This window comes from Sturnus vulgaris, chromosome 3 (assembly GCF_052056855.1).
Source record: "Sturnus vulgaris isolate bStuVul1 chromosome 3, bStuVul1.hap1, whole genome shotgun sequence".
Taxonomy (NCBI): Eukaryota; Metazoa; Chordata; class Aves; order Passeriformes; family Sturnidae; genus Sturnus; species Sturnus vulgaris.
In genome coordinates, this window is record NC_142245.1 from 114,952,773 (window position 1) to 114,975,004 (window position 22,232).

The 22,232-nt window shown below is 46.9% G+C and overlaps 1 protein-coding gene across 2 annotated transcripts in view; it reads right to left on the bottom strand.

Moving 5' to 3' along the window:
* IFT172 (intraflagellar transport 172) overlaps positions 1 to 22,232 on the bottom strand; it is a 37,143-nt gene that overhangs the window by 11,369 nt on the left and 3,542 nt on the right. For both annotated transcript variants that reach the window (XM_014888209.2, XM_088162691.1), the window contains exons 5-33: positions 21,904 to 21,969; positions 21,471 to 21,550; positions 20,245 to 20,332; positions 19,200 to 19,414; positions 18,983 to 19,106; positions 17,810 to 17,905; positions 17,045 to 17,206; positions 15,294 to 15,347; positions 14,665 to 14,768; positions 13,953 to 14,038; positions 13,345 to 13,457; positions 10,944 to 11,111; positions 10,479 to 10,615; positions 9,505 to 9,612; positions 8,900 to 8,984; positions 8,488 to 8,580; positions 8,079 to 8,156; positions 7,453 to 7,701; positions 5,879 to 5,957; positions 5,369 to 5,489; positions 4,865 to 5,009; positions 4,698 to 4,787; positions 4,186 to 4,283; positions 3,816 to 3,951; positions 2,360 to 2,476; positions 1,646 to 1,788; positions 927 to 1,020; positions 619 to 683; positions 300 to 480 (exon numbers count right to left, since the gene is read on the bottom strand). In XM_014888209.2, the coding sequence (XP_014743695.2) occupies positions 300 to 480; positions 619 to 683; positions 927 to 1,020; positions 1,646 to 1,788; positions 2,360 to 2,476; positions 3,816 to 3,951; positions 4,186 to 4,283; positions 4,698 to 4,787; positions 4,865 to 5,009; positions 5,369 to 5,489; positions 5,879 to 5,957; positions 7,453 to 7,701; positions 8,079 to 8,156; positions 8,488 to 8,580; positions 8,900 to 8,984; positions 9,505 to 9,612; positions 10,479 to 10,615; positions 10,944 to 11,111; positions 13,345 to 13,457; positions 13,953 to 14,038; positions 14,665 to 14,768; positions 15,294 to 15,347; positions 17,045 to 17,206; positions 17,810 to 17,905; positions 18,983 to 19,106; positions 19,200 to 19,414; positions 20,245 to 20,332; positions 21,471 to 21,550; positions 21,904 to 21,969 (3,375 nt within the window). The remainder of the gene's footprint in view (positions 1 to 299; positions 481 to 618; positions 684 to 926; positions 1,021 to 1,645; positions 1,789 to 2,359; positions 2,477 to 3,815; positions 3,952 to 4,185; positions 4,284 to 4,697; positions 4,788 to 4,864; positions 5,010 to 5,368; positions 5,490 to 5,878; positions 5,958 to 7,452; positions 7,702 to 8,078; positions 8,157 to 8,487; positions 8,581 to 8,899; positions 8,985 to 9,504; positions 9,613 to 10,478; positions 10,616 to 10,943; positions 11,112 to 13,344; positions 13,458 to 13,952; positions 14,039 to 14,664; positions 14,769 to 15,293; positions 15,348 to 17,044; positions 17,207 to 17,809; positions 17,906 to 18,982; positions 19,107 to 19,199; positions 19,415 to 20,244; positions 20,333 to 21,470; positions 21,551 to 21,903; positions 21,970 to 22,232) is intronic.

Below are 22,232 nucleotides of genomic sequence, written 5' to 3' on the forward strand. Positions count from 1 at the left end.
TGGTCATCCATTCCAGCTATCTCAGTGGCCTCCAAATGCACCCATTTGTGCTACCCCAAGGACCACCCATATTCTGGCAGGCCACATCCTCCAGATCTGTGAGAGTGCGAAGCTATGATGTGAAATCCACTGGATCTGTCTTCAGGCCAGAATTAAGTTCCCCTAGAAACCATGAGTAAATGGTTTGTCTTTGGCTACTAAGCTGACAGAGGGAGCTGGGAGGTGAATTTCACTCCTTCATCTAAACTGGGCTCTTGTCCAGTGAGGAAGACAAGGATGTTGCCACAGACTGCACTCACCTTATAGTACTTTATGGCCAGCTCAGGTCTCTGTGCTCTCAGGAGGAAGGCCTCTGCCTTCTGGAACTCTCTCTGCTCAAAGGCAAACCGTGCCTGTCCAACAAGCACATCAGCCACGCTGTCTGGGTCATGAGCCTCAGCCACACGCTGCGCAGCGTTCCAGTTCTGGTTATGCACAAACCTGGGGGGATGAGATGGAACAGGGACATGAGATGGAGCAACAAGGATGACAAGGAGCAGCCCAGTGCTGGTGAGGCAACCAGGCTGGCGTTGCAAGGAGAGAACAGATGCAGCAGGCCAGGATGTGGAGGACACATACATCAGCACAGCTTCCTTGGGCTTCCCAGCTTTAATGAATTCTCCTTCAGCCTCTTCAAATTTGCCCTAGAGGAGAAGAAGTGATTTGTTTGCACACCTTCCTGTTCTGGTATCATCACATGACCTCCTCTATTTACTGCAAGGCAGGGAGGATTTATGAAACAAAGGCGTGTGGAGCACTGCCATCAGGGAGCCCTTTGGATACGCGGGGACTGCAGCCAGAGCTGTGACTGCTGCAGCAGCCCAGGGACAACTCCTCAGTTACCTGAGGGACGAGAGAACTTGCACCTGTTCCAGGGGGAAAATTACCTCATCTTCTAGGAACATGGCATACTTTAAGTGGATGTCTGGCATCTTCTGCTTCATGGAGAGGCGAGCCAGCTCAAAAGCAAATTCAAAGACCCTGCAATGAAAGAAAGAAGGACTCTGTACTGTGAGAATATGCCTTCATCAAGAACAAGACACCAAGTAGAGCACAAGACGCTGGGAGAGGAGAGAGGGGAATACAGGGGGTCCCAAGTGAATTAGCACTGCCTGTTCCTCCTGTTCCTGACCAGAAGCTTTTAGAGTCCCCACTAAGGAAATTTGACTCCTTCAAACCTGCTCTTAGAGCCCAAGGCAGGAGCCAAGAGATGTAGGAGCTTCGGGAAGAGCAGTAATGAATGGCCATACAGGCAAACACCTGGCCAGCTGCAGAGCAGGGCCAAAGCTTTTGTGGCAGGCAGTTACTTATGGTGACACGAGGAGTACTTCCTCTCATGTTCAAAGGCTCTCACAGGCCTTCCCCTGCAGAGGTTAAGGGAAAAACTGCATTTGCCTGCCCAGTTCAGGCTTGGCATTTGAGAGACTCACACAAAGATGAGAAGTGGCATATGCCAAGGATGTGGAAGGCCTATGTGAAGCTTGGTGGGGTGACAAGACGTGTTATTCTCCGGACCTGCAGCTACCATATGCACACAGCAATCTTGGCCCACAAGTTTTTTCTCTGGTTAGGCAGAAGGGAGCGTTGGGCAGAGGCACCTGCATACCCAGTGTCTGTTGCGTGGTCAATGGCCATCTCCAGAAGTCCAAATTTGCTGAGGAGTTTCACAGCTGCCTCTCCACCCAGGCTCTTTGCCCACAGATAGGCCACATGCTTATGGGAGTTTGCACCCCCGTGTGCCTTGGCCACCTGTCCAAAGGAAAGGAAGAACCCCGTGTATCTGTTTCACCTTTAGCAGATTGAGTCCCTCTCATGTCTTGTCTGCCAGCACGAGGGGGCACCAAAACCATCAGTTCCCTCCTGACAAACCCTTCTGCAACAACCACTGTACTGGTGAGTGGGAGAGTAAGACAAAGGCATATATGGTGCAGCAAAACAGCTGCTGCCTCAGCACAGCCCACATCACTGTTTGGACAGCAGAAGTGACCCCAGCATTCCATGGCCACACTGAGGAGAGCAGTGCTGGGGGGCTGTGGCCAGAGCAACACCTCTGAGGTACAACAGGATGCAGTGATCAGAGGCACAGCAGTGCCTGGAGGAAGGCAGCACAGCAGAAAGGCCAAGGGTGAAACCCTGCTTTTGGACTGCAGTGCTGCAGACAGGGAGGACCATAGGCCTCCAGGGCTGAGGCAGTTCTGAGGCTGGGTAGTTACACCAAATATTCGGATCTTGCAGTGAACAGAGACAAAGCAGCTCCCACCAGAATCCCACAGCCAGAACCTGACCCCTGCCCAGGTGGGGAGCTGTGAATGATTATTACCCTGTAGGCTTCTTCCCACATGTCATTCACTCTGTACATGTTCACCGTGCTCTTCCAGTCTTTGGCTTCCAGGTAGTGATACTCAGCCTCCTGCAGGCGCCCCTCTGCCTCCAGCTCCTGTGGTCAGAGCAATGACACAGTGACACCTGTGGTGGTGCATTCCTCCCTCTTCCTTTCCAGGCTGCACTGTGATCTGAGAAATGCTTGCTAGGCCTTGAAAACACCACCTGGGCTCAGCTCTTCCTCAGCTTATCAGAAATACTGTCTGCTCCCAGGAACTGCTACTGTCTAATGAGCTTCTCTTTTCCTTCTGACCAGCCCTGGAAAATATTCCTCTTGCCTGAATGGTGTAACATTCCTGTTCTCACACTTTCAAAGAAAAAGCCAACCCAAACTCTGGCCAGGGTGAAACATTGTTATGACTGAAACACACTTTCTTGTGACCCTATAAACAGCAGTCCAAAATGAGGTCCTTTTGAGCTGTCCTGGAACCACAGTGGACTGTGACCAGCAATCTCTCTCTGGGGGGGCACCTCTCAGAGCCAGCAAACTCTCAGGTTTGCTATGCCTGGAGGATTGCCAAAACACGATGTGTCCTGAGCCAATACCCTCACTCGAGGTATTCACTCGAGGTATTTCACTCGAGGCTGGATCCTTCACCTATTGGGAGATACAAAGGCCTCCAAAGGGAGGAGTTCACTGACCTCTGGGGGAATTTTTCACAGGTACCTTGTAGGCACTGACTGTTTCTGTCTGGGTGCATAAAAATGCACATATGCTATAGCAAATCCGGGAGAAATGTAGCTTTCTTAGATGTTTAAGTACCTTGGATAGGTTAGTTAGGCCTGTAAGTACGGTTAACTTAAATGCTGCTAAGTGTTGCCCTTTTGCTAAGTTGTTAAATGTAAATTATAAGTTAAGTGTTGCTAAGTGTTACTCTTCTGCTGAGTTGCTAAGCATAACTTCAAAGTTGTAAGTTAGGCTAAATGCTGTTGTTATTCCTCTGTTAGATTGTTAAGGTTAAGCTATAAATTAAGTTAGGTGTAAGTTAAATGTTTTCTTATGTTAAACTGTTAGGCTTAAGGTATAAATTAAGCTAAAGTACTCTCACGTTCAAGTGCTGTTAAGCTTTTAGGCTGTGCTCATTTTCATACTTGCCCACACTGTCTTTTTTCTCTCTCTCATACACACACCTACCCCCGTAGATAGTTCTCAGTTCATTTCTGTTTCGATTGCCTATATTTTGTTTGGTTTTGTTGTTGCTTATTTTCCCTTCTTGTGACTTAGCTGTCCTGTAAGTGGTAGAGTGAATCTTGACAACAGATTTGTTGTACTTTGATGCTTAATATTAAACGTGACTTTTCCTCATACCCTTGTCACATCTCAAACACTTGTTTGTAACAACAGTCTTGCCCCTGCTTGGTCTAGCTCATCCCTTGCCATGAGATGCACTCACCTTGCCCAGGTGCAGGTGAGTATCTCCAAGTAAGTCCTTGTGGTACTTGGCTACCAGGCAAACCATCTCATCATACATCTTACACTTCTTGTACATGGTGATGGCCAAATCGGGTTCATTCACAGTGATGTACAGCCTGGGAACACAAGCACATCCAAACGGCTCAGCCAAGGACACAACCAGCCCCTGAAATCTTTCTGCATCCTGAAATAACCAGCTTCAGCTCTCTTTAGTGTGCAGAGAAAATTCCTCTGACCATTCCAAACCCCAGTCCCAAATTCTCCTCCCAACCCAGGAAAGGGCTTCTCCTCACTCCAGCCAATTTTTCAGGTTCAGTTTTGGACTGATACCAGTACTGGAAGAAACTCACCTCTCTGCTTCTTTGTACTTGCCCTGTCTCTCCATCTCCTGGGCCTGGGTTATGTACAGCACGCTCACATCCTCCTGGCTCATACACTTGAGTGCCAGCTGCCAAAAGGAACACACAGGGGAGAAGTGAACAGCAACTTCCCAACACATGACAGTGAAGGAGAAGAGGAAAACATGTTTCCTTCCCATCTGACAAAAAGGTATCCGTGCCATATGGTCTGCAAAGAATGGGCAGTCACTTGTCACTGCCACAAAGTACCACAGGACCAGCTCTTGGAGAGGCCATTTGTGCAAGAAGTGCACCCACACGGGGCTGTGAGAGAAAGAAGGCCACGGTCAGGATGGAAATAGTGGGAATGGATTTCTTGCTGGCTATTGGATGGCCCTACATGCATATTTGGGAAGAGTACCAGTTGATCAGGTATTGGTGCACAAGGCACTACCACCTCCTGATGGAAGACACAGCTCACCAAGTGGGCTGAGGCTCCCAGAAGCTTTGGCTTCTGCCTCTACCTTGTGAGCCTGTTCCCAGAGCCCGGCTTGTGTGTACATGTCGATGGCATCCTTGGTCTGGCCTCCTTTGATGTACAGTTCCTCTGCAACCTGCCAGGAAAAGACCACACTCAATAATATATCCAAGGGACACACAGAGCAGTGGTGACTGTGGTCTGTGCTCTCACCTGATACTCCTGTAAAGCTGCATAATGCTGGGCAATCTTGAGGTAGTATTTGGCTGCTGTCTCTTTGTCCTGCAAGTCTAAAATGTAGATGGCCTTCTTCCACTGCCGGGCTCCCAGAGCTGCCTCAATGGCCTTAATTGAGCACCTGGCATCAAACCCATCAGTCTTTAGAGCCAGGCAACAGGCATCTCCTCGAGGTATGCTATGCCAGGGAGACTGGAGCGCTCTGCTGCTTGATTCAGCCCTCTGAGTTAAAGCAGCATAAAGCAGCTGAGTAACTGGCAGTGTTAAGGGGGATGAAAGAACTGGGACAGCAGGGAAGAGCAATCAGCACTGTAAGACCTCGGGAGAGATGTGGGAAGGCATCAATGGCTGGTGCACACAAGCAAGCAGGGCACTGCTAAGCGGGGTAGTGGGGGCTCCCTCAGGCTGATTGGAGGCACAGGTATCAACTTTACGCCCTGCCAGTACACTGCTGCTTATACAGCCTTCCCCTGCTCCCACCTGGCTTCGATGTAATGGTTAATAGCAGCATCCAGCTGTTTCTGCTGCACCAGATGGTCTCCCCAGGCCTCCTCCAGCTTCACAACTTCTGCAGGAAATGCCAGGCGAGCCAGCTCCACGGCTGTATGGGGACACAAGAGCTGTCATGCTGAGGCCAGCAGGGAAGCAGAACTGCGGGGCAAACATGGGCCTTGGATCTGGCACAGAAGGAGGGGAATGGTGACTGTCTAAGCCACTCCAGCTCCAACGGGTAACTCAGCAACTAGACCTTGTGGAGAGCTGGGTCAAACCCATGCTGGTGTAGTCAGCATGGTCGAGGGCTTGGCAACAAGACACTCTCCTGGGACTGCATGTGCAAGTACAACCATGTGAAAACAGACTGAATGATATGATAAGTGGAAGCTGTAGAGCACCCAGGCATCTCCAGGCTCCAGGGCAATATTTCATGTTGCCACCAGGCCAGAGTAGCCAGGCTGGAGATGAAGGGGAGGAACATATCGAGCACAGTACCTTTCAGGAAGGCACTGCCCTTGCCATAGCACTCCAGAGCCTTTCGTGGGTTCCCAACCCTCTCGAACAGGTCTCCAGCCTAATGACAGATACAAGCTGCCAGTTTCCAGAGCCACCATCAACCCACACATCATACCCTCCCAGTTTCATGCACACTCCTGCACAGCTCTGCCTTCCCAACTAACCAAGTGTTATGGGAATTAAGGAACTTCTAGGAAAGACAGCATGTGCCAAGACCATCATCCTCTCTGCTGATTGACCCCAGCACAGCCATTCTGGAGGACCAAAGGCTCATTCCCTTCAGTATTTGAATGGTGGCAAGACCACACATCCAGAGAACTGTAGTAACAGAGCAAGTATATACCAGCCTTTCCTCTATTTGCCCTGCACAGTAGAAGCTGCCTGAGTTTGTCATGATGCCCTCACATCATCATATTTAATGAATTTTGACAGATTCTACCTCCATGATTTGTCTAATGATTTTTGGACTATTTATACTTTTGGTAATAACATCCAGTAGGTGGGAGCTCCAGTTATTCTTTCAACTGAAAACTTAAGAAAAGATAACAACTTAAAAAAAGTACAAAGTTTCCTTGCGTCAAAATGAAATGGCCAGAAAATGCTGAAGATAAATTGAGATTAGAGAAATGTAATTTATAAAGGAGACATAAAACAAGTTAACAAAAAGCAGTGTTTTTTTTCACACGACATCTAACTCGACTGGGTAACTCATAGCCAAAATTGTAACTAAAAATCTACGTGTGGTTCAGGCAATAATTTGACAAGCTCATGGAAGTAAAATCTAGCAAGACCTCTTAAACATGGAAGTAGAGCTGTTCAGGTACATTACAGGCTGCAAACTGCTGGACCCCAGGAAAACACACTAGGGGAAGTGCCACCCTGTATTTGCCTGCCATGTTCTTTATTTTCCTTTCTTAAATATCTGCCAGAGGCCACTGTTGGCCAGGATACTGAGCAGTGGGCAGACTCAGCCCTGCTTTCTTACACGAACATGATTATGTGCTGTGGAAAAACACCCTTTGATTTTAAAACTGTCACCTAATAATAAATTATCAAATTTTGGTGTTATTAGACACAGAGAATAATCACATCCCTTCTTTATGATATTCATGGCTCTACAAACAGTCTTCAACTCCTTTGTTTTTTTTCCTTAACTTTTCCATTTAGACTATCCTTACACCGTATTTTATTCTGATATTAGGAAGCACTGACATTTCCACAGTGAAATCAAGTTTTCAGTTTAATTCACAATTCTGTTCCTGTTGATTCCCATCTTCCTAAGGGCCTCCTTTACTATTACTGACACTCTATATTCTGGAGACATGTTGCCAATCAAATGTGGTATTTTTCCTGATTAATAACAGTAATTCTAGACCTCACCATGTACAATGGATACAGAGAGAATTTCCTCCTAAATGTTAACTGCAAACTTATCAACACAGAATTACCTCTGCCACCTTGCAGCTCAGTCCCCGTGTGTCTCACAGGTGCAGAGGGTGGGGTAAGGGCCCTGATTCCCCTAAGCTGAAAGCCCACTGGGAAGGGCCATTCACCTGTTCATACAGCTCCCCTCTGATCAGTGCCGTGGAGATCCTGTCGATGACACCTGCGTTGGTGAGCAGCTCATCCCTGCTCATGGCCAGCCGTGCTGCCTTGGCTGGCAGCCCTGCCTGCAGATACAAGCTGATGGCTGCCAGGTAGTCACCCTGTCCCTCTTGGACCTCCCCAGCCTTCTCTTCCTGCTGGGTATCCAGCAGCCACTGGTAGTAACCCCGACGCAACTTCTCCAGCATTGGGTGTCCCTATGGAGAAACACAGAACTGCTTGACCTGGATAGGAGGAGATATTGTCCAGCTCATCCTGCAGGCTCTGAACACCTGATCATAGCACCAGGCCTCTTGTTGTCCAGTTATCAGAAAGTACAATGCCAGCCTTGTGTACTATGGCACTACCCATTCTCTTTTCAAGCCACAGATAAGCCTAAACAGATTTCAGTAGCTTTTCTCCCTTTTCATCCAGGTCTGTACTTACACCAGAGCAACCTTCCTTTCTACTTGGAGCCCTTCTAAGCAGAAGCAAGGTGGGGCAGGTGAAAAGAACACAGATCCTGAATGGACTCCCAACTAGAAGATTTACCAAGCAAGACCAGTCTATAGCCCAGTGCAGCAATATTCTGTACCTTGGCCTTGGCCACCACAATGCATTCATCCCACATGTGCAGCTCCTGGTACATGTCCATGGCCTCCTCTGTGGCGTTCTGTGTCAGAAAGGAAAGTATTAACCCCAAGGCTCCAGGTTAGGAGCAGACACATTTCCACAGAGCTCTCACAGCAGGCAGGGTTAGATGTGCAGAAAACACTTGAAAAAGTGTACTGTCTCATTTACTTGGGGATACATCCTCCTTCACACTCTTCACACATTTCAGGGGAATCCTACACCTCAGAACAAGGAAAACCTTTTCTACTTCATGGAGAAAACTCTTCTCCTAGGAACAAGCAACATCTTCCTTTCCTTTTACAGCATAAGGCACACACCTCCCTGCCCAGAAATAACACAGAACTTTTTCCACTCGTTGCTCCTTTACTCACTTGTTCCAGGAAGATCATCTCTGCCAGCTTGTAGTTCTTGTCTAGCATGGCCAAGCGGGCCCGCACCAGGTAATGGTCTGTGCCATCCCCACCCTGCAGACAACAGCAGCAAGCTCAGTTTGCTGAGGGAAAGAACAGGCTCTAAATGGAACATGGAGGGGACTGCAGGTGGAAGCTGGGTCATTACAGAAATGAAAGACAGTAGAGAATCAGCAGTGACAAGTCAGGACAGCATAAAATGTCCAGCCTTGAGAGGGACCTGGCAGCTGTGGGTGGAAGACAATGTCAGCAGTTTCTACATGAAGAGGTACTGGTCTGTAGCATGGCACTGGTGAGCAAGGACACAGAAGATAATGTGCATGCGAGGGTTTACAGGAAAACTGCTGCCCTGGAGAGCAAAAGTTTGACTTACATGCTCCTGAGCTGCCTGGTCAGCAATGACATTGGTTTCATGCAGAAATCGAGCCTTTGCCATGTTTCCCAGAGCTGCAAAGCATCTGGAAAATGCAAAGCAGTCAGTTGATAACCAGGTTTTGTTGCCCACTTTTGGTCCAAGACAAGAAAATAAGGAACCGGGCAGCAGATTCGGCTCAGCAATGGGAGAGGTGGGGTAGCCCTACTTTAAGAGAAGGATTTTGCCAAGACCTATGTTCAGATGTGCCCTCTAGCCCTGCTCCATGGGAGAATCCAGGGGCATGACCAAAGCTCATGTTTCACCTACCCAGGCTTCAGCAATTCCTCAAGCTTATTCATGGCTGTCAGCTCTCTGAGTCCTTGCTATACACACAGCTTTGGGCTCCTATCTACAAAAATTTGTGCTACAGAGAGAGGCCTTCCCACCCCTGGTTCTGGCACTACCACTGGGATGAAAAGGCAAAGTCATGGCCTGGCATAGAGAACATGTAAGTCTCCAATGCAGTGAATATTCCAGACCATACACAGAGTCACATATTTAGCTGGACTCTGGTCTCTGAGATTCGGCAAAGAGCACACTGAAGCCATGAAGATGTGATGTACCTCTCTGCAATGTGCAGCTGTCTTGCTTCCAAAGCCAGTCTGCTGAGGGTCTTCCACATGGCTTCAGTCTCTGTAGACATCTCCAGTGTCTCCAAAAACGCAGTAGCCCTTGAAACAGAGAGATTTGCAGACTTTCAGTGACAACAGAGATCTCTGAAGAAAATCCCAGACTGTGAGACAGCAGCTTCCCAACCAGAGCGGCACTGAAAACAAAGCTAGCTGGGTGTGCCCAGCTCTGAAGAAGACAGTGTAACAGAGCCTGACAGAGCAGGGGAAAATTCAGAGATCTAGGTTATTACCACTGGGCTAAGGTACTTAGAGGCAGATGATCAGCAGAAGGCTCTAGCAGTGTGGGACAAATCTAAAGTGTTCTGTCTGATACAAGTCCCTGCTGAGAAAGTCTCCGAAGACACAACAGTGCTATGAACACATGAAATTTTCTCCCCTAGTCACTTTTAAAAGCCCTCTTAAGAGTGTCAGCAGTACCAGGTGGATGCCATGATGCCTTGGGTTGCAAACCTGTCTTTCAAACCAAGACACGTGACCACTTCCGGCAGGCACTTTTAACTCTGCACAGCTCCTGGATGTTTCTGTAACACTGCTACCATCGCTGGAAGGGCAGCAGTAAAAGCACCCAAGCACCACTTCACATCTGGCTTCTCTGAAGACACTCTTCTTCCCTGCAGTTGATTAACAACCACCTTCAGCAAAGCCCTGTTGGTGTCTGTGGGAACACACTGGCCAGCCTCTCCCTGAGTTTGAAACCACAAAGCTCCAAGGAGGCAGAATCTGAAAAATCTCTCCTGAAGGACTCTGATGTTCATTATAGCCAGACCTGGCACCAACACCATGCTGAGAGCCTGAAGTTCAGCTCCGGAAAGCTGTGCTGCTGCAGCTCATGGATCATTGATTCCCAAGTATCTGGAACATGATATGAGCTACCTGCCATCCCCATTGGCATATCCAGCACTTACCTGTGATAATCCCCATCATCAATGGCAGTTCCAAACTCTATGAGGCCTTCATCCAGGGTGTAGGACACAGTGTTCACCCCTTCAGATACTATCACTTCAGTCTTTCCATCACTCCTCTCCAAGCCTATGATATCCCCCTAGAAAGAGTACCAGCTGTCAATACTCCCCTGTTCATCTGAAGTATGTGGGGTTTCAGGGATGTGAGGGCAGCACTGCAACAGCTCTGCCAGTCATGGTTCTTCTGAATGAGCTCCCACTGAGCAGACAGCCATGAAGCAGCCCCTCGCTCCATCTTTTGCCAGGAATATCTGGCCACAAAGTTGACACATGCACTCATACTTTCTCCATAAGAAACTAACAGTTCCCTTCTGTCCCCCTTCTGCCATACCACCCTTGCTACTCCCACACACGTGAGGAAGAAGAGGAAGAAACTGCAGGAGGCAATCTAAGTCTCCAGAGTTTTACCTTCAGAGGAAACATGGTGACTCGCTCAGGAGCATCAATGTTGTACCAGATGCAGAGACTGTTTCTGTTCTGAGCAACCACTACATCACTGCCTGGGACCCACTGCACGTAGGAGCAATAGTTCAGAATGGTTGTCTTGGTGCTGCTTTCAATGTCATAGAGTTGCAGCTGTTGGGCGGGAGAGGAGAACAGGCTCAGCTGAACTTGTGGCTGGGCTGCTAGCTCACACAAACATCACAGGAATATCTGAGCAGGCATCTTGTAAACAGACATTACCCATCAGGAAACAGACTTTTTCCAAGACACACATCCTAAAATCTCATACCTATTTACACATTGCTATAAGATCTTTTTAAACCCTTGCAGAATTTTAAGCCACACGCTCTTTCGTCCCTTATGGCTTGGCACAGACATATATAAACCAGAATATGCCTTGTGCTACTTCAGTTCCCTCTCAGCTGCAGAGCTGGAACAGGAAAATGGGCTCTAAAGTCCTTCATGGAAACAAACTAAGGGACCAAGAAGGGCTTTCCTCTGCAATTTTGGGCAGAATTCTCCATCCCAGGCACAGTCCTATTGCAATGGCTACTACCAGTAAGGTGAGAGATCAGCTGTTTGTAGAACACACTGCCCAAAACCAAATATAATAGTTTGGAAGGTGTAACCTGACATGTGGCATAACTTTGCTATATGTACGATGTCTTGTGACTGAAAAGTCCAGACTGTCTCTATTCCTTGTTCTCACCTAGAAAAGATGAGAAAAGAAGAGCAAACTGTACTAGTCTCATTACACCTATCAAAAGAGAACAAGAAAGTCTGTACTAAAATGGCTGGAGAAATAATAAAATCCCAGAATGCTTTGGGTTGGAAGGAACCTTAAAAATCATCTTGTTCCAACCCCTTGCCATAGACAGGGACATTTTCCACTATCCCAGGTTGCTCCAAGTCCTCTTCAACCTGGTCTTGAACACTTCCAGGGATGAGGCAGCCACAGCTTCCCTGGGCACCCTGTGCCAGGGCTTCAGCACCCTCACAGGGAAGAATTTCTCCCCAGTATCCCATCTAACATGCCTTCTGGCAATGGGAAGCCATTCCCCCTTATCCTCTCACTCCATGCTCTTGTCCAAAGCCCCTTTCCAGCTCTTTTGGAGGCTCTTTAGGCACTGGAAGGGCCTCTAAGGTATCCCTGGAGCCTTCTCTTCTCCAGGACAAAGAATCCTAATTCTTTCAGCTTTTCCTCATAGAAGAGGTGTTCCAGGCCTCTGACTATCACTGTGGTCTCCTCTGGACTTGCTCCAGCAGCTCCATGTCTGTCCTGTGCTGGGACCCTACAGCTGGAAGCAGCACAGCAGATGGGGTCTCACCTAAACAGGGCAGAGGAACAGAACCGACCCTCCCCTGTTGCCCTCACTGTGAGATTGGTTCAGAATATAACTTATGCTTGGCCTTGTTACATCTCATGAGATTCCCAGGGTCACAGCTCTGGAGCTTGTCCATGTTCCCTGCCCTTCAGGTGTGTCATTCCACCCTCAGCTTGGTGTCATCTGCAAGCTTGCAGAGGGTGTACTCGATCCCTTCATCTGTATCATTAATGAAAACATAAAATAACACTGTCCCAATACAGACCCCTGAGGGGCACTTACTTGTCACTCATGTCCACTGGGACTGAGCTCTTGACCACTTTCCTCTGGATGTGAATGTCCACCCAATTCCTTACCCAGCAAACAGTCCACCATCAAATCCATCTCTCTCCAGTTTAGAGAGAAGGATGCTGGGGGGGACTGTGTGAAAGCCTTTACAGATATATAGATAAATGACATCCATAGCTCTTCCCTTGTTACTGATGGAGTCTCTCCTTCAGAGAAGGCCACTGGGTTGGTCAGGCAGGACTCACTGTTGGTGAAGCCACACTGGCTGTCCCGAACTACCTCCCCTGGTTGTCCTGAATCACCTTCCTGTTCCCCATCTGCCTTAGCACTGCTTCTAGGGGCAGCTGTTCCATGATCTTCCAAGCCCCAGAGGTGAGGCTGACCCCCAGGGTCCTCCTTCCTACTCTTTTTAATGGGTACAATGTTTTCCTTTTTCCAATCACAGGGGCTCCACTTGACTAACATGACTTTTTGAATACCATAGACATATGTACAGCAGAAAAAACTATAATTTTCATTTTCAGGTGTGATGAGATGAAGTAAGATGTCTAGTAACTAAGTTCAGCATTAGCTATGACTCAAGAATGCAACACTACCAGATCATGCAATCTGAACATGGTCAATCTTCCTCAAAGGAACAGTAAGCAAAAAGTCAGGAGTACTTCAGATGTGTTTCTCACCTCCCTCCCTCCATTCAGGCATGTCTGTCTCTACCTCTCCCCACACATGCCATCCATGGCCTGATGCCTCACCCTCATCTTCTTGTCCCTGAAGAGCAGTTTGTGGCCTGTTTCATTCAGCTCCAGCCAATCGATCTTGCTGTCATGACTGATGGTGCCAGCATTGTAGCCACCAACAAGGTCCACTAGGGAAGGAAATAATGGAAACAATGTAAGTACCTGATGTACCTCAAAGTGCTCAACATTCAAAGCTGTGCCAGGGGAATCAGATACCTGGGACCTATTTAGGGCAAGACCCTCAGCAAAGACACTGCAACGTGAACACCAAACAGCAGTGACATTTTATTTTGATGCCTTCTCTGCAGTAGCAACTCTCTCCCACTGCCTGTGAGCATGCACAGCTCATGGACAGGCAGGCAACACAGAGTCTGGGTCCAGGACACAGACACCCACGGCTGTGTCCATGACAGGCAGCACCCTGTCAAAATTAGGACAGCCTGGTGTCGAGTGGAATGCTGCTAGGCAGAGGGAATGTAAAGGGGAACTTCAAGAATCTGCTGCTTGGTAGAGGGAATGCAGAGAGGACCTTCAGACATCTGCTGCCTGGCACAAAAAATGAAAAGAGGTTGGCAAAGGAAAGTTGGCAAAATCCAGAGAAGGGGAAGGAGGGTTACAGTCACCTGTTGCTATAGTCTTGATGTCTATCAGGTAAGCCAGCTTTTTGTTCTCATTCACGCCTCGCTGCTGTCTCTCATTGATACGGACACTGTGATTTGAAGGGAATGACTGTTACTACTCTCAAAATTCACATTTGAATCACGCAGTCCCTCCCTGACTTCCCTGCAGTTTCCCTGAGCACATGGAGCCTCTGGCACTTCTCTGACCTGTGACACTTGCCCAGTACCTACAGCTGCCTCAAGTGAGAACAAACCTTTCTGATCCATGGCTCCCCCTCCAAAGATACCCCTCTGGAGCAAGGGGTCCCCAACAACACATTAGTTACATTGCTCTAAGCAGCCCATGATCCTCCTTTCTCCTGAATCAGAACGTGGAGTACAGAATTTTAGAGGGACAGAGGAGGTCCTGCTGGCAACTGAATCCCTAATGATGCCACACCAGGACCAGCTGGATGCAGAGTTGCCTGAGAACATGCACAGGAGGTCCCTCTTCAGCAATAACCATGGCAGGCTGCACCAAGATCAGATGAAAAAGAGGCTCTTGTGCTTCTAAAACTTGACAGCCAGTAACCTGGCAACTAAACCCATCACTGGTCATTGTGAGAAGTGAGTGTCTGCGGGCTGCATTCTACGCTATGGGATACTTCCAGAGTTATGTATCTGAGCTCACTTTACTAAATGCCTGTGCTGGTTACACAGGCAGATGTAACCTTACCTGACCAGATGCGGGTTCACAAATTCTGTGCGGACAGACCCCAGAATGTCATTGCTTCCATATTCCACTAGCGTCAGCTCTCCAGCATTAAAAATCATGCACACCTGATGGTGAGAGGGGAATACGCTTTTAGAGTGAAGTGACAGAAACACTCACACCTGCCAGTGAGGGGTACAGGAAAGAACTCTGCTGCACACAAATCTAAATTTAAATACTCTGGGACGACTAAAGAGTTGTTCTTGTCTTCTTGTTGTGATTAATAGCTTTTCCTCAAGACTGGAGATTTTAATTGTGGGACTATCAGTCCTGCAAGAGTCAAGCTCTCACCCTGACAGTTGTATTCTGTATCTCTTAACACCCTCTCTGGCCATTGCTCTTTTATTGCTTCCCTTTCCTTCAGGGTTATGACTTATATAACTTGTCAGTCCATACACTGAGTTTGTTCTGTACCTGGCATGTGCAAAAGGCAAGTACAGGGAAGAAGCAGATTGGGATCTGCATGAAGAGGCTAAATCCAGGAAACTGCTGAGAAACAGGGTTTTCCAGAAATGCAGGTGACATTTTTCTTGCTGGTGCACACACAGTTTTACACACCATTCATGGGGAGCATTCTGTCCCATCCTACTTACGTTCTCATTGTCGAAGAAGAATTTCTCGTTCCCCCCAGATCCTTTCCAGGCCACCTGCAAAGCAATGGCACGGGGTGAGGCTGACAGGCTGACAGCTCCACCAGGACCAGTCTGCAGATGATGGGGTCCACTGTCCAGCTTTTGGCTCCCACAACAGACAGGAAGACTTACACTGCACAAGCAATTGTGTTCCATCACTTTAGCTGCCAACACTGTTTTTCAGTCATTCTCAGCTTGCAAATTCCACACACTCCTCTCCTTTCTTTAGACTCAGCTTTAGACTCCAGCTCTCTTTGTATAGAATATTACTGCCTTCTAAACAAGAGGCCTTTATGTGACCAAGGTACTCCCTCTATCCTATCCTTCACAGGCCCTTCTCCACCTTCCCCAGACCAGATTTATTACAAAAAGCACCCAAACAGCTCCTTTATCTCTGTTAATCATAGGCACAGAATCACTGCTACCACTGGTGGGAGCAGAATCTCCTCACCACATGTAGTTGAAATCCTTTTTTACTAAAGGTCATATTAGCAATGGCTGATCAGCATAGTACCAATGGGGGAACAACTGATTGGAAATTTGAGTAGAGCACTGGATAATACAACAGCTACTGTGGTAATACCAGACAAGTGGCCAGAGAAGCAGAAAACTGAAAGCTAAGGCTACAGTAGTCCTCTTCCATCATGGAGCATGAACTCCAACTTACTGCTTCCAGTGAGACAGCAAGAGAGCAAATGGACATCTCATAGCCTTGTTCTTTCTGAGAAGTGAGTACAGCTGTGCAATCCAAAATAAAACTCTGTGCACTAAGATGTAGAGAAACCTAGCAGCTTCATTCTGGCCAGATTCTCAGTTGTATTACCAAGTATCAGCATTCTCCAGTGCAAATCTCCAGTCAGAGCTCCTGCTCCAAGAGAGACTGATTAGCTCACCATCAGTCTGATTAAAGGTATGTAACACCTTTGTGAACAAAGCAAGTATGTCCTTGAAACCTATTTAATGCTTTTATCAGACATTAGCCTATTGCCCACATTCTCCAGGCTCAGCATGTGGGCTCAGCACTCAGGGCACTGTGAGGCTCAGGGGATGGACAATTTTGTGTTAATTGTTTGGTACCAGAAATAGCGCTGGTATAAGCTGTGGGATGCAGTCATGAATTGTTTTCTGACTTTTTAAATTTCGTTTATTTTAAACATTAAGATTTGTACATTCACATCTGGAATGTATATATGTAAAACATCCAGATTTGGGCCTCTAGGTACAAGAACGACTGATAAACTGGAGCAAGTTCAGCACACTGCGATCAAGACGGTTGGGAGTGAAGCACTAACACTGTGAAGAGAGGCTGAAGGAATTTGGCTTCTTCAGCCTGGAGAAGGGAAGGCTTAGGAAACCTCTAATACAGTGATGCTAGGCTTTTTTTGGCAGATGCAGAGTTAAAGGACGAAAAGTGGTCCTAAAACAGCAGTTGAAATACCAAGAAAGCTTAGGGAAAAGACTTTCTTTCATGAGTAGAGTAAAGCATTGGAACAGAGGACTAGAGAAATCGTGGGACCTGAGCAACATCTGAATTTAATATCGACTTTCCTTTGGGCAAAAATTTTGATAAGAGACCTCCCAAGGCCTCTTCCAACCTGAATTATTCTATGATTCTTTGAAAATAGAGGTATTGTTCCCATGCAGAAATCATATCCTCTGAGTTATGAAGTTTAGCACTTGACACCCCAGAAGTGCCACCGATTATCCAGTACCTCACTGAGCTTGTTGGAGCTGATGTCACCCAGCAGTAACGTGTCTGAGGTATGGGCCACCAGGTACCTGTCCTTCCCTAAGATCTTCACCTCATCAATCTCATAACCATACTGGGATTTCAACACAAGTCGAGTTCCTGTTGAGAGGTTCTTTACAATGGCCTAGAGAAAGTGAGAAAATACAACAGAGAGGAACAGCACAGACGTCTTGTCCCATGGAAGATTAGGCAACAGATGATACTAGCATATTTAAATATCCCTTCACATCATTTCCCTCTGCTTTTTTAAAAAACCTTACCATTCCTTTTGCATGGGATGACAGCTATAAGCAGACACGTGAGATTGTTACTTTTGCCATTTACAAGTTCCTAGCCTAACTGGAGACCCACCCAGGTCCCCAAGGATAAGCCCCCTTTGAAGAGTCCTGTACTCTCTCCCCTGACAGCACAGGGGTGCCCAGCCTGCCAGCTCACCATTTACTGCCACGTTCTGAAGAAGGTAAATTTGCAGAAATTGAATCACTTCAGAAGTCTGCACTGGACATGGAGGTACCTCACAGAAATTCAAAAGGCAGGAAATTAACTCCATGGTCTTTTATCATAACCAATTCCCACTCAACCTTAGCCCTGTCCCTGGCATATCCCCTATGCCTTTCTCCATAAGCTGATATGAACAAACCGTAAGTGCAGAACTCCATACATGTCTAGTTCTGGTAAACATCCCAATTTCATCAGGAATTTCATACCTCACTAGATATTCTCTTACCTGGCTTGGTCCCACATATGTAATTTCAAATTTATTTTTGTAAATGGTTCTGCGAAGGCAGCAGTCAAACTGTTCAACTCCTCCACACAATGTACCCTGGGGACAAGAACACATCATGTGGTCAGTGAACTCTGCTAAAGAGAGATATTCCAGACCCTGCTTACATGAAGAGGATCAGAGGTCAGACACAAACACACCAGTCCCAGCTGTTCTGGAAAACAAGGTTCAAGCACCCACAGGCAGGAGGAACAGCCCTATTTTGACTTTATTTATACAACAGAAAGATGCAGCCATTCTCAGAAAAACAAAGATTACAAAATGCTGGCATGAATCTGGGACAGAGAAGGCAGGGTTAAAAACCACCTTTATCCTCATCTTTCTCATTCTTCTTCTCAGTTTCCCACTTCTCCCTCTCCCAGCCTCCTAATCTCTCCTCCCTTCCAGAAGAATCCTTTCACCTTTATTTCCTTTTTTATAACATCCCCATTCTTTCCATTGGTCTCCTAACCCTTAGCCCCCTCCCCTTCTCTGAAAATATTTGTTCACATGTTCAGTAATTCTTGATCTGAAAATATTTCAAGGATCCTTGATAGCTGAACACAAAAATATACAAAAACTACTAAAGAAAAGTCACAAATAACATCTTTAATAAATAATTTAAGTGTTTTGATTTAGTCAACTTACTACAGAAAATATCCAGAAAGATCAATTTAAAAAGATTTAAAGAATTATCTGACTCTAGAGAAAGGCAGATTAAGGCTTGATGGCTGAAGATAGAAGAAAGAGAATGCTGAACTGAAAACACAAAGCACAGAAACACAGAGTGTAATTAGCAGGTCAGTTTATATACTGCTTCTCATAGGTGCCCAGAGGAAAGAACGCTCCTGCTGACCTCACCCTGCTTCTGAGAAAAGAGAAGGGCTGCTGCAACCAGTGAGCCATCATACCAACAGCCACAAGGTTTTACAGCTTCACTTGCACACCCCACTGCAGCACGAGCTCCCTACACAAGGTCTTGGCCTCAGCATCTGCCAGCACCCCTGGGTGACAGTGTGACCACATCAGTGTAACCGTGTTCAAAGGCTCCTTTGAACACACCACTCTGTTCCCATGCACAAACATCCCCCTGGAGTGGGGTTTGAGGGCTCAGGCCTCCTGAGTGCTGATACAAACCGCACAGATCCGTGAGCCATCCCTCTTCCACGCCAAAGCTGTGATGGTGTACAGGTGAGCTATTTCTTTGGGCTTGCCTTCCTCCCAGGCACTGCGGCGTGGGCTCCAGTTCAGAACCCGTAACCTGTGAGAGAGGGGAGATAAGACATTAAAAACTGTGCATGGCTGACAAAGGAAGGACTACAAAGAGAAGAATTCCCCATCAGGTACATGGTACCTGTCATAGCTGCCAATAACAATGGACTGGCCACTGGGACTGGTGGTTGCTGTGGTGAATTCCTTCTCTGACGAGTCCCGGCTGTAGTCAAAGGTTTGAATCACACTGCCTTCCTTCCCATAAGCCACAATCTTCTTGTCACAGCCTGCTGCCACAATGCTGTTGGAAGCCCAGGCGAGGGCATAAGGAGGACAGGGATGCACCGTCAACTTACCCTACAACAAACAAGAACACCATGAACACATGAATGGCCCAGCTCCTAGCTGGCCTCTGTACTCAGCTATCCCAGTGGGACCAGAATGGGACCGTCTGTAAAGCCCAGTTCACGAGGGCAGCTTTGTCTGCCTGCCTAGTCTGTAGGAAGACAGAAACCAGAACTGAGAGATGATCCACTATTACATTCATTTAACTGTGTGAGAAGGATTCTAATGTCAGCAAGACTGATACCATTAACTAGACTGAGATTGAAGTCCCAACACAGCAGAGTATAGATGGACCTTCATTATATCACGGCAGAGAGCATCCATGCTCAAACTGCTTCAGCTGGAGACAAAAGATCTGAGAACAGCATCCCCTTCACCACAGCCTGAAGTACAGAGAGACTCCTGGCACAGAGGAGCAGGAGGCTCAGGAGAGGCTGGGTGTCCAAAGACAAAATGTGAGCCTGAGGTTCAACATTAACTGTGGGAACTACACACTGCTTAGTGTGGAGACAACAGTAGCCACTCCATGGAACCCTCCTTCTTTGAGTGTCATTCACCTGGACACTTGAACACCAGATCTTTCCAGACACCTGAACAACCTTATGCCTCATACACAAAAATGTGAATTCCTCCCTTACCGTTGCTCTCAGTGTATTCCAAAGCATCTAGTCACTGTTCTGTCTCCATTGATGCTTCCCAAAAACCTTTGCAAGCAAGCACAGCCTGCAGCTCCTCTCCAGACGTCCACTCCCTCCACAGCCTGATCCCTTTCCAGAGTTCTGGAGCTGGGAAGTAGGCTGTGCAAATAGGAATGCTGCTCACTGAAGAAGGATCTTTGATACCTGTGATTCACCTGAACCCTCATCATCAAAGAAGAAGCGCACTATGGTTCCATCTGCATGGCCAGACAGGATTCCCCTCCCCGACACACTGCAGAAAAACAGACAGGATGATGCAATGTTACACAGTGCACCTTCATACTCATATCCCTGCCCAGAGCAGCCATTCCCAGGGTCATAGTTGATGTTTCTCATCAAATGAGCATTCCCCAAAGACAAGAAAAATATCAAGTACGTGTGCCAGTGTCTGTAAAAAGAAAGCAGACAAAAGAACCCAGAGTGGTGAGTGACCAGTTAAGTATCTTCATCATGTAAAATCACAAAGAACAAATTTCTGTAACTTCTGGGTTTTAGTACAGAAAATAAGTGACCTTCAGTGAACTCTGCTCACAAGTGCTTACAGCAATATATATCAAACAGCTCTTGCACTGGAATTGTTCCAGAAGTGAGGCTGGATATTATAACACTGGGAATCCCTAAAAGAAACACAATGTAGGCAAAAAACACCTGGGCAAAAACTCCAGGCCTAAGTCCATTTTTAATAGTATTGATGTCTTGTACTTCTGGACAAAAGCGGAGAGAAGAAAGCCAAGAAGGAGAAACAGGCCGAAAATTATGTACCCAGAGAAACAATTTTAATGAAGAATAGAAGATTCAAGAACAGAATACAAATTCTCTGGGCACTGTAGCAATCCAGCAGTCATGTATCTGTCACCAGAATGACAGCACTTAGTGAAAATTCCACTCCTAGGACCACGACACATTTCTCAATTTCTAGGTAAAGAATACTAAACTAGTTAAAATGAAATCTTACTAATGAAAAGAATTTTAAATTGCACTTTATGGTTATTTTCCTAATTACAGTTTTATCAAAGGCTTTATCTGGCACAATGTTCTTACTTTTTTTATCCCTTAAACATGAATAATGTTAATTAGTTAAATGAAGCTGACAAATGTAATCCTTATAAAGTCACAGACTCAAATACATCAATGTGTAAGTAAGCTCGCAGAGACTTTCATCCTCAGTTGTATTTGAAGAATATGGCACAGAGAGCTACCAGATTTTAGGAAGGAATTCCTCCTGGAGAGCACAGTTTGTTATTATCATGACAAGTTAGTGACAGCAAAAGGACACTGGCAAGCTCCCACACTGGTCCCTGCTATGCCGAGCCAGCAGCAGGTGTGAGACGGAGCCAAAGCAGGGCAGGCCAAAGCAATGCCATACTCACTTGGAAGTTAGTGAGACCACGTAGGAATCTGTCCCATAAATGGTGGAAGACTTGTTGTTCTTTGTATTTGCTAAACGAACCTGAGAAAGAGAAAACGATCAGTGTTGCTTTTGTCCGTAGAATGTGGATCTCCCCCAGTGTAAGTGACATCCCCAGGGGTTTCCCAGTTCACTACCACGGAAAGAAATCACAGCAAGCTCATTGCCTTCCAGTATGTTACAGAAGTGGAGAAGTTGGAGTCACATTTCCACAGTTCTAGAAATGTTTGGAGAAAGATCCAAAAGATCCAGTAGAACCTCCAGGGACTAACTGGGAACCAGAAAATTCAAGTCCACAGTCCCAGTGATGGCTCTTACCCCTCAGCCCAGCCACTTGCAGACCCTGGCAGACCCAGCCAGGGAAAGAAAGTCACACAAATAACAAGTTTCTCTACCTTTCCTTCAGCAAGGCCAAAGACAATGACATTCTCTGCTGGCCACAATAAGCAGGTCACAGCACTCTGCAAAAGAAGAGGTAAAAAGAGAGGTAAGAGCTCCACTCTACTCAGCTTCTCCTGCCCCACTGCCACCTAAAATAGTTCATGGACAGACATTACTCAGGCAGGAGAAACAAGGCATTTGGACAGGCTTTACAGTAGCTGAAGGTACTGGATAAACAAATATTTTGTCCAGTGTTCTTCACTGGACAAAGCTGAAGAAATTGGACAAGCAGCTGAAGATACTGGACTTACTCCATGCTGAAACCTAAACTACGTAATAGCGA